At 63.0% G+C, this 9,899-nt stretch overlaps 2 protein-coding genes across 3 annotated transcripts; both read right to left on the bottom strand.

Moving 5' to 3' along the window:
• Positions 1 to 1,010: 1,010 nt before the first annotated feature.
• PRR22 (proline rich 22) lies at positions 1,011 to 3,225 on the bottom strand. Its single transcript, XM_060094347.1, has 3 exons — positions 2,660 to 3,225; positions 2,506 to 2,568; positions 1,011 to 2,067 (listed from the first exon to the last, which is right to left on the bottom strand). Exons 1-3 carry the CDS (start codon positions 2,787 to 2,789, stop codon positions 1,028 to 1,030), a joined length of 1,233 nt encoding a protein of 410 aa, XP_059950330.1. The 5' UTR covers positions 2,790 to 3,225; the 3' UTR covers positions 1,011 to 1,027.
• A 92-nt stretch (positions 3,226 to 3,317) lies between these two features.
• Positions 3,318 to 8,669, bottom strand: DUS3L (dihydrouridine synthase 3 like). 2 transcript variants are annotated; one of them, XM_060094345.1, is made up of 13 exons: positions 8,509 to 8,669; positions 7,185 to 7,473; positions 6,414 to 6,926; positions 5,998 to 6,039; positions 5,690 to 5,842; positions 5,352 to 5,516; positions 5,107 to 5,172; positions 4,916 to 5,026; positions 4,575 to 4,671; positions 4,342 to 4,417; positions 3,804 to 3,992; positions 3,595 to 3,723; positions 3,318 to 3,475 (listed from the first exon to the last, which is right to left on the bottom strand). In XM_060094345.1, exons 1-13 carry the CDS (start codon positions 8,604 to 8,606, stop codon positions 3,403 to 3,405), a joined length of 2,001 nt encoding a protein of 666 aa, XP_059950328.1. In that variant the 5' UTR covers positions 8,607 to 8,669; the 3' UTR covers positions 3,318 to 3,402. The 2 variants fall into 2 exon arrangements, with proteins under 2 accessions (XP_059950328.1, XP_059950329.1); XM_060094346.1 differs by having other exon boundaries at positions 5,352 to 5,468.
• Between the last annotated feature and the right edge of the window lie 1,230 nt (positions 8,670 to 9,899).

Here is a 9,899-nt window from a genome sequence, read left to right as displayed (position 1 = left end):
CCAGCCCAGGGCCTGGGGCAGGAGGGCCCTTCCTCTGGCAGGGGAGGGGAGCTCCATCTCTCCTTACCTCCTTAGGTGTCACTGGGAAACCCACTCACCCCCTTCACAGTCGCCTGGAGTATTTCAGGGCAGGGTGTGGCCAGCGGCTGCCCCCGGGCTCTCCAGAAGCAAAAGGCAGAGGAGAGCCTGGCCCAGGGTACAGCGGGGAGGGAGCTCCGTGGACTGGAGAGGGAAGGAGCTGAGGCAGGAGGGAACAGGTGTGAGCACTGAAGCTCCCAAACCACCGCAAGCCCGCCCCGTGCCTGCCCCCTGGGAAGCAGAACCCAGGTGTGGCTGGGCCCCAGGCAGAGATGCAGGGGCCTGGCTGGATGCCCATCCTGGGACAGGCACACCCACCCTGGCCTCTGGCCCCCAGCTGGGCTGCAGGTGCACTCTGCATGCCCGTCTGGGTCACCTGTGTGCCAGGTGGACACCGTCTCCCACATGCCTGCCCTGCCCCCACTCTCAGACCTCCACCCAGCACTTGCCTCTGCACCCCAGGCCCCCCAGCTCTCCGCGTGAACACGAGCGGGGGCGTCCCCATTCACCATCGGGGACACCGGCCCCTCCACCTGGGCCGAGGCCGAGCCCAGCCCGCAGGCCTCTCCCCAGGCCCCACCCCGCTTGCTGCTGTGTCTCCAGGCAACTTCCTGCCCATCTCTCGGCAGACCTGACTTTCCCCATCAAACATGGAGGTGAAATCCTTGCAGTGCACGAGTCCGGGCAGTGTCTCCCCACCTCCCAGCAGCGCCCCCATCCCTGCCGGGTGACTTGGATTTTCTGGGGCTAGGAGACGAGGGATTGTCCCGAACCCCAAGTCTAGGGCTCCCCGACTCTACTCTGGAAGCCCGGCACCCGGAAGGCACCGGGGTCCCGAGGGGCCTCACCACGTGGCCCGGGGCCCGCTGGACGACAGGGAGGGCGAGGGGACAGCCCACGGCCCCTGAATGCCCCTGACCGGACACTGCGCAAACAGCTCAAATTCGCTTTAATGGGGGGCGGCTCCCAGGTCCTGCCTGGGCCCCAAGGGGCTGGCGCTGGTGGGCACCGCAGCCTGCTTGCCCTTGATGCCCTGCCTCCCCTTCCTGGCAGTCGGGTTGCCGGCCTTCCTCTTGCCCGAGGGCTTGGCGGTGGGGGCCCCCCCCGGGCGGGGCGGCGGCTCCTCGTCCAGCACCTTGAAGTTGTAGAAGTAGTCCATGTCGGACACGGTATCTAGGACCTCGGGCACGCTGTAGTCCGAGGACTGCAGCTCGTCGGGCAGGTGCAGCGAGCGGATGTCGCTGGACGAGTCCCTGCCGCCCCCGCTGTCGGGCAGGGCGGGCCCAGGGGGCTTGCACGGGGCCCCAGCGGGCTCGGCGCCACCCGGCAGGCCGTCAAAGAGCTTCATCGTGTCCTCGAGCATCACCTTCTTGGGCGTCCTGAAGGCCCTGGCCACCTCAGGGGTCCTGGCCTCGCCTGCCCTCAGCGGGACCGCCTTGGGCTTGGTGGGGCCCGGTGGGTACAGCGGGCCGGGCCCGGCGCCAGGGGGCGGTTCCTTGAAGGCGAAGGTCAAGGGCTCACCGGGCCCATCCAGCCAGGTCAGGTGGCCCTTGAGAGGGCCATAGGCGCCAGGGGGCAGCGTGGCCTCGGCGGGCAGCGTGGTGAGCAGCAGGGGCAGCTTGCTCTCCTTTGGGGGCAGCGGGGGAGCCAGGCCTTGCTTGATCAAGGCGGGGGGCAGCTCCGCGAAGGCGGGGGGCCCTCTGTCCCCTACGAAGCCCAGGGCCTCGGCCCCGGCTCCCTTGGACTCGAAGCAGGGCATGCGGTACCAGGGCCCCGCGGGGGGCGGCTGGTAGTGGCGGAACAGTGGGGGCAGCGGGGGTGGCACCGGGGCCCTGAGGCAGTGCTGTGCCTCGGGGAAGTAGGTGCCTGGCGAGGCGGGGCCCCCAGCCGCCAGCTTGTACAGGGACGACTGGCCAAAGTCGGTGGTGGCCCACTCGATTCGGTAGACGCGGGGGTCAAAGAAGCAGCCGCAGGGCGCCATCTGGAAACCTGTGGCCAGGGAGGGCGGCCCTGAGAGGGGCAGTTCTGGGACCCGCCTGGGGTGGACGGGGTCCAAACTGTGGGGCACGTCTGGGGCATGGAGAACACGGACCAATTTTGGGGTCCATTTGGGGAACAGGGACATAGGCTTTGCCTTTGGGGCCCTCTCTAGAGGTCAGGGGCCCCAGGCCTTGCTTTGGGGGCCCATCTGGGGGGCTGGGGACACCGGCCTGCCTTTGGGAGACCTGTTTGGGGAACAAGAAACATAGGCTTGGCCTTCATGGCCCCATCTAGGGGATGAGGGACACAGACCTTGGTCCAGGGGTCTCTTTGGGGGACAGGGATTCGGGCCTTGCCTTCGGAGGAGGGAGCCATCTAGGGTCAAGGGTGGGAGCAAGATGCCCCTGCCCACTCCCCGGTCATCAAAGGTTGGTGGGAGGCCGGTACCTGCTGGAGGAGCTGGAAACACCTCTTTCTCCAGGTTTGGGGGGTGATAGACGTTGGAGGAACCTGTGGACAAAAACAGGCAGCTGGGTGGGGTCCTGAGGCTGGCGGGCAGAGCCCTGGTCCCTGCCCCGATGGGCGCCCCCAAGCCTCGTACCCGCAGTGGGAAGAGGCTCTGTGCAGGCGGAAGCAGGCTGGCTGCCGGGCCCTTTGGTGGCGTCCAGGCTCCAGGGACTGAAGGCTTCTTGGGGAGCGGCGGGTGCGTAGAAGGGTTTGGGGTGCTGCATGGGGAGGCGGGGGCCTGGCCAGGAGGGCAGCAGTTGGGAGCACAGGCAGCCCACCCAGAGAGGAGGCTCACTGTCCTGTGTAGTTCTGTTTCTACGGTTACTCCAGGCACAGGCTGTGGCCCGCCCACTGGTCAGGGTTCCGAGTAAGTGGGGGGGGAGGGGCGGGGCAGGCAGGGGCAGATGGGAAACCAAGGCAGCCAGAGATGGGCGTCACAGAGAGCATGGTGGACACTGGGCCCGGTCTGCCGCCTTCCGCCTCCCACCTCTGCCAGCAATGCCTGCCTGACAGCTCCAAGGCCCCTTCCTTCAGGCAGCCCGCCCTGATCCACATCCACACAGGCCAAGGCCCCATCTCATGAGCTATGGTGGCTTGTTTGTGGTCAAGGCCTTTGGGCACCAGCAGTGGCCAGTATGGGGCTGGTGAATGAGTGAGGAAGGAGGGAGCTGCGGGGATGGGGATGGTGGGGGAAAGCTGGGGCGGGGTGGGGGGCGGGCAGCATGAGACAGCCTCAGGGTCACAAAAGGGCCTGGGTTTTAAAAGAATAAAATTTATTGCCTTCTCATTTATCGGGGAGCCCGCTGGGTGCTCAGACACCCCCGCCCGCCCCTGCAGCTACTTGTAGGCGTTGGCCTTGTGCTTGGGCAGGAAGACGAAATTGGGTGGCACCGGTCCCAGCAGCATCTCGCTGTGAGGAGGGCGGGAGCAGGGTCAGGCCTGGGGCAGGGTGGCCCCCGGCCCAGCTGGCCCCACACCCGCTGGCTCCCTGTTGCACTATCTCCCAGGGCCTCGGCGGTTCCCGGGCACCTGATGCGGATCCAGTCGGCCGCCTTCTGGCTGGCCATGAGCGTCTCCAGGTAGTCGCGGCCCAGGTAGTAGGGCGGCCGCTCGTTGATCCTCTGCGGGAGCCGCTCCAGCAGGCCAACGGGCACGTACCTACAGACGGGGGGCAGGCGGCGGTAACGGGGTTGGGCCGGGCCTCCCCAAGACACCCCGCCCCACCACCCCGATCCCACCTGCACAGGAAGGAGAGCCACTCAAGGAGGAAGCGGCGTGTCTTCTCCACGCCCTGCGTGTCCGAGCCCCAGTGCTCCAGGCCGTAGTGTGCGAAGTCCCGCAGGATGTCCAGGCGCTCAGACGACGAGATGTCCCAATGCCGCTGCTCCTTGATCTCCGTGAACAGCCACGGCTTGAGCAGGGCGCCGCTGCAGGCGGGCGGTGGTCAGCAGGCAGGTGGCGGAACCCCAGCCCCCAAACCCATGGTCCCCAACCTCCCGGCCATGCTCACACAACCTGCAAAGCCCAAGAGTTCCAAGCCACAGCCCTGAGCCCACAGCTACAGAAAGTTCCAGTACCCTTCACCCCGGCCCCATAAGCAGCCACCTCTGACATCTCCCTGCCCGGGGAATAACAGAGCAGGGGGTGGGCAGGCGGGCTGGGGGCACCGGCGTTGGGCACAAACTCAGACGCGCCCTCACCTTCCCCGAGCTGCAGGCTGGGCGCTCAGGGGCAGCCCTGGCTGGTTCTTTGTATCCCCGCCCCGGGCACACTTACCGGGCGATCATGATCCCAGCGACGCCAGTCTGCATGGCGCGGTTGGCGTCCTCGTATGACAAGATGTCCCCGTTTCCTGAGGGACAGAGACTGGGGCCTCAGGGAGCTGCGTGCAGGGGGATGCCGGGGCTTCGGGAGTTCTTGTCAGCCCAGCAGCATTCCCCATCGGGGCACGAGGGGGCCCTGGTGAGGGGTGGGCCCCGGTGCGTGGCCTCTGGTGGCAGGGGACCCACCGAAAAGGGGCATGGGGCTGGCTGCTGTCACGCACTGCTCGATGTAGTGCCAGTCGGCCAGCTTGGTGTAGCGCTGCTCTCGCGAGCGGCCGTGGAGCTGGAGGAGAGGCAGCCAGGTAGGGAGGGAGGGAGGGGCAGGGGGCGGAGAATCAGACAGAGACAGAGAGAGAGAAAGACCCAGAGAGCCCGGGAGAGACAGACTGAGAGAGAGAGACAGACAGACAGGCGGAGATAGAGATGGAGGGAGAGCCAAAGACCAGGAGGGAGGAGCAGGAAGGGAGGAATGGTTAGAAAGGGATGCGCCTCGGGGGTCCCAACACCCGCTGCGCCCCGAGACCCACCGTGACCAGCGCGGCCCCCCAGTCCCGCAGCTCAGGCAGCAGCCGGTGGGCCAGATTCGCGCGCTCGTGGACACCTGTTCGGAGCTTCACGGTCAGCGGCACGTCCAGCACCTGTGGGCGCGGGTGTGGTTGGTGGGGCCTGGGGTCAGGCCGCAGGGGATGGTCGTGGGGGAGGGTGTCTCGGGCTGTACCTGGTTCATGCCGCGGACGATCTGCTGGAACTTGGTTGAGCGGTTCATGAGGGCGCAGCCCCCGCCCTGGGAGAGACGGGCGGCTTGGGCTTAGGAACGTGTGACCCTGGCTGGGCCCGACACCCCCTGCTGTCCTCGCTGTACAGATGGGGAAAGCGAGGCCCACAGGCCCCCGCAGGTTCCCCAGGGACTCCGCCCACCCACATTCTGCCCTTCGTGGGGCGCCAGGGTTGAGCGGCTGGTACCTTTTTGTACACGAGGTCGATGGGGCAGCCGACGTTGATGTCCACGAAATCCACCTCGATGGTGCGGTTCAGCAGCTCGGCACACTTGGTCATGGTGTCGGGGAAGGAGCCCTCAAGCTGTGTCGGGTGGCCGGGCAGGGCGTGAGGGGACTTCCCTGCCTGGCCCTGTGCCAAGGCCAGCAGCTACTTGACGTGCATCAGGCTGGCACCTGGCCTGTGGCTGAGGCAGGGGGTCTGGGAGGTGAGCCAGGAGAGCCCGGACCTGAACCTGGCTCTGAAACATGGCAGCTGAGAGCCCCTCCTCCCTCCCTCCCTCCCTCCCTCGGGGCCGCACCGACCTGGACGCCGAAGACATCCTCGCAGGGGTGGCGTTTGAGCAGGGCCCACTCAGACGTCTGGCCCTGCAGCAGGTTGATGCATACAGCCATCTCCCCGCACGTCACATCTGCCCCAAAGCGCTTACAGACCCGCCGGAAGGGCAGGTTCCCACACTGGCGACAGCAGGGGACAGATTCACATGTGAGGGCACGGCAGGCAGGGACCCCAGACACCCGCCCAGGCCCCAAGCCCCCAGGGCGGGGAGCCAGTGGGTACTGCTGGGATGACCACGCTGCCAGCTCCCGGCCCACCTCACTGTGGGTCCTACCGTGGTGAGGGGGGCAAGGTACAGTTTGCCACTGATGTCCAGCTGGTGGGAAAGAAAATGCACAATGAACCTCCACCCTCCAACCTGGCTTTCAAGGCCTCTCAAGCCTCAAGCCTCCCCAGTCTTTGCCCCACACGCTTTGTCCTGCCCCAATCAGCCTGGCTCCCTTTCACCGCCGTGCCTCTGCACAGGCCAACCAACCCCTCCACCAGGAATGTTCTTTTCTCCATGTTCTCCTCCACTAGAGACTTCTACTCAACCGTCAAAACCCCAGTCCCAATGCCTTCTCCTCCAGGAAGCCTTTCCCAGTGCCCCCCTCTGCCATAGCCCAGACCCTCCAGAGCTGGGAGTGAGTGTCCAGCTCTATTTGCCCCCAACATTGCTAGTGTCCTCTGCAGGAAGCCCATGACACGTACCCGCTTCTTCTCACAGGGCTGCAACCTGACTACATCCTCATCTGTCAGGGGCCCGCAGGTCTTTAAAGGGCCCCTGGGAGGGGTAACGGTGCCCGGCCCCTGGGGGGCCTGCTGGGCATCACAGTTGTCCTGCCCTGGGGCACCCTCAGCCTCCATGACCTCGGGGACAGTGGCTTCAGGAGTGGGGCCTGGCAGCTGGCCCTTGCTCAGCTGGCGCAGGGCCTGCTCTGCACGCTTGAAGTGGATCTTGCGCTTTCGCAGTTGCTGCTGCAGGACCTTGTCCAGGCCATTGCGGATGGGCGGGGCCTGGACCAACCCCTCCTTCACCAGATTCTGGCCCTCGGGCCCCAGATGGGCCCCAGCAAAGCGGCAGGTCACACCATAGGGGCACCTGCCGAAGGTCTCAAAGAGCACACAGTGGGGGCCCAGGTCAGCTGGCTTGGTCTCCAGGTAGCGGCCCACATCGTGCAGGAAGCGGCAGCGGTCACCATAGAAACACTTAGCGGCGGATTCCTGCAGGGAAACAGGGAGGCAATGAGGGAGGACAGGGAGATGCTGAGGCAGCCAGGCAGCCTGGGCTTGAACCTCAGCTCTCTCTCCCCTCCTAACTGTGTGTCCTCAGACAAGTCAGTAACCTCACCAAACCAGTTTCTTCACCTGGAAGACGGGAACAATAACGATACTTACATCATAACGTCATGCAGGTTGAATGGGGGGCAGAGAGGCTCACACTTAAGGCCTCTGGGACTTTCTGGGGACAATGACACTCACCTGGACCAGGGAGGGGCAGAGCCTGTTCTTGTCATAGTGGGTGGGCTTCACATGGGGCCGGCATTTGTTCTGACCCCGGGCCCTCTTCTGAGCCTGTGGCTGCTCCTCAAGCTCAACAGCCTCCTCTGTCTGCCTGTCCTCTGTCTGCCCATCCTCCAGCCGGATCCGCTTGGCCTCAGGCTCAGCCAGGTCATTGCCAGCAGGGTCTCCAGCCTTGGTTTCCTGGCTGGGCTTCTCCTGCCCTTTGGCTTCCAGGAATTCGTGGAAGTGCTCCTTGGTGGTTAGGTATCTGCCAGCAGAGGGGCAGGGGAAAGCAGGGCTTGTGGAAGAAGTCCCTCCCCTGAGCTCAGATTCAATGAACGCTGGGGAAAGGGACTGAGAACACTTGTCCCTGATTACACGCTTCTACTGATGGGGTGCTCACTACTTAGAACTAGCCAGCCGCCAGCCTAGGAGCACCTCAAGGCCACAGGGAGGACCTATTTTGCTTATTTTCCTTATTATTATTTTTTGGCTGCGTCGGGTCTTAGTTGCTGCACGCGCGGTCTTCATTGTGGAGCGCAGGCTTCTCTCTAGTTGTGGCGTGCGGCTTTTCTCTCTCTCTAGTTGTGTCACACGGACTCCAGGGCGCATGGGCTCTGCAGTTTGCAGCACACGAGTTCAGTGGTTGTGGCACGCGGGCTTAGTTGACCCCCAGCAAGTGGGATCTTAGTTCCTCCACCAGGGATGGAGCCCGCGTCCCCTACATCGGAAGGCGGATTCTTTACCACTGGACCACCAGGGAAATCCCAGGGAGGACGTATTTTGTTCCTGGGTCCCCAGTGCTCAGACTGAGGAAGTACAGGTGTGAGGTGTGAACGTCCCCAACTATGTTAGGCTAAAGGAAACTACATGTTCCCGCATGCCTTGCAACGGGTCCACAACCGCCACATTTCCTAGCATGCCCTTCAGCCCTACAAGCCCCAGCATGCCCCCCGGCACTCACTTCAGACACAATTCCCTGCCTGTAACTGCGGCTGGCCTGAAGTGCACTTGGCTGTTCCCGCCATATGCTGGGACTACACTCCCCAGCATGCACTGCGGCCTCCGCCTCAAACCCCGCCCACCCCAGCATGGACCGCGGTATCTTTCGCACATGTGACAGTCGCCAACGTGCGTGACCCCGGGAGCTCGCTGGCCCTGCGAGCGGAGGAAGGGCCCAAACAGAAGAGCCTGCGAGCTTCCCACGCTGGGCCGCTGCCCCAGCTCCCGGCATGCGCCGTTCGGGCCGCGCTACGGGTGCCGGGAAGGCTCCGTGAGCTGCTCCCCCGACCCAGCGACTCACTGAAGTTTAATGGACGCTACTCCCCGTTCCGGCTCGATGGCTCCTGGGCCGCCACCACCACCACTCTCTGCTGGGGCTTCCACCGCTCCCTCCGCCATTGGCCCCCCTCACGCCCGCTTTGGAGTGTTGCGGCGAGGCCTTCCGGGTCGCGCGTGTGTCTTCCCCGGTCTACTGGTGAAATGCGCATGCGTGGGTCGCTCCAAGTGACGCCATTGTATGCGCGTCGACGCAGTTGGGCGGAGCCTAACAGTGGGTGGGGCCTCGGGTCCCGTAAATACCTCTGAGCCTTTTGCGGGAACCGGAAATGTTCAGTAATCCACTTGGGGCTCTGAGACTGGCTTCCCGCTGGCCACAATCGGCCCACAGGAGTGTTTTAATTTCCTGATGGGGTTTTTAATTGTTTAAATACTGCTACTTTTATTTAGGGCGTTCATTCAACAAATAACTCATCGAATGCCTGTGTGCTAGATGCTGTCCTAGATGCCAAGGATACAGTAGTGAATAAAACAGACCAAAAACTCCTTGCCTTTCAAAGCTGAGATAGGAGTGGTGAAGACAATGAACATAATACATAAGTAAGGTATACTGTATGTCGGACAGTAATGAAGCAGGGAAGGGGAAGTGGGAAAGCCGTTTTTGGTGGTTGCAGTTCTTAATAGAATGGTCAGGGAAAGCTTCTTCACTGAGAAGGTAACATTTGAGTATTTTCGAAAGAAGTGAAGGAGAGAAATAGGGATATCGGAGGAAAAAGTGTTCCACGTTGAGGGAACAGCCAGTGCAAAGGCCCTGAGGCAGGACCGTGCCTGATGTGTTGGAGAAACAGTGAGCCCTGTGTGATTGCTGCTGAGTGAGGGAGGAGGTGAGGGCAGGGAGGTGAAGGGAGTAGGTCTTGCAGGGCCTTGTGGGCCTTTGGGAGAACTTGGGATTTTACCCCGAGGGAAGTGGGAGGGCAAACAGCCAAGGACGGCAGAATCTAGTCCTCATTTTCCAGTCCCCACCATGCCCTGTTGCACCCTCCTAAAGCTCCCTGTTGCTGAAAGAGCCTTGATGTAGTACAGGGACCTCAGGGCTCTGGACTCAGCCTGCCAGTTTCGAATCCCAGAACTTCCACTTACCATCTGGGAACATTGTCCTTTTATTTTTTTTTCTAAAATATTTATTTATTTATTTTTGGCTGTGCCGGGTCTTAGTTGCAGCATGAGGGATCTTCGTTGCGGCATGCAGGATCTTTTAGTTGCAGCATGCCGGATCTTTTAGTTGTGGCATGGGCTTCTTAGTTGCAGCATGCAGACTTCTTAGTTGCAGCATGTATGAGGGATCTAGTTCCCCGACTAGGGATCGAACCTGGGCCCCCTGCATTGGGAGCTTGGAGTCTGGACCACCAGGGAAGT

The sequence above is a fragment of the Mesoplodon densirostris genome, chromosome 3 (assembly GCF_025265405.1).
Source record: "Mesoplodon densirostris isolate mMesDen1 chromosome 3, mMesDen1 primary haplotype, whole genome shotgun sequence".
Lineage (NCBI taxonomy): Eukaryota > Metazoa > Chordata > Mammalia > Artiodactyla > Ziphiidae > Mesoplodon > Mesoplodon densirostris.
The sequence above is the reverse complement of the archived record's forward strand: the minus strand, read 5'-3'. Positions and strand labels throughout refer to the sequence as shown.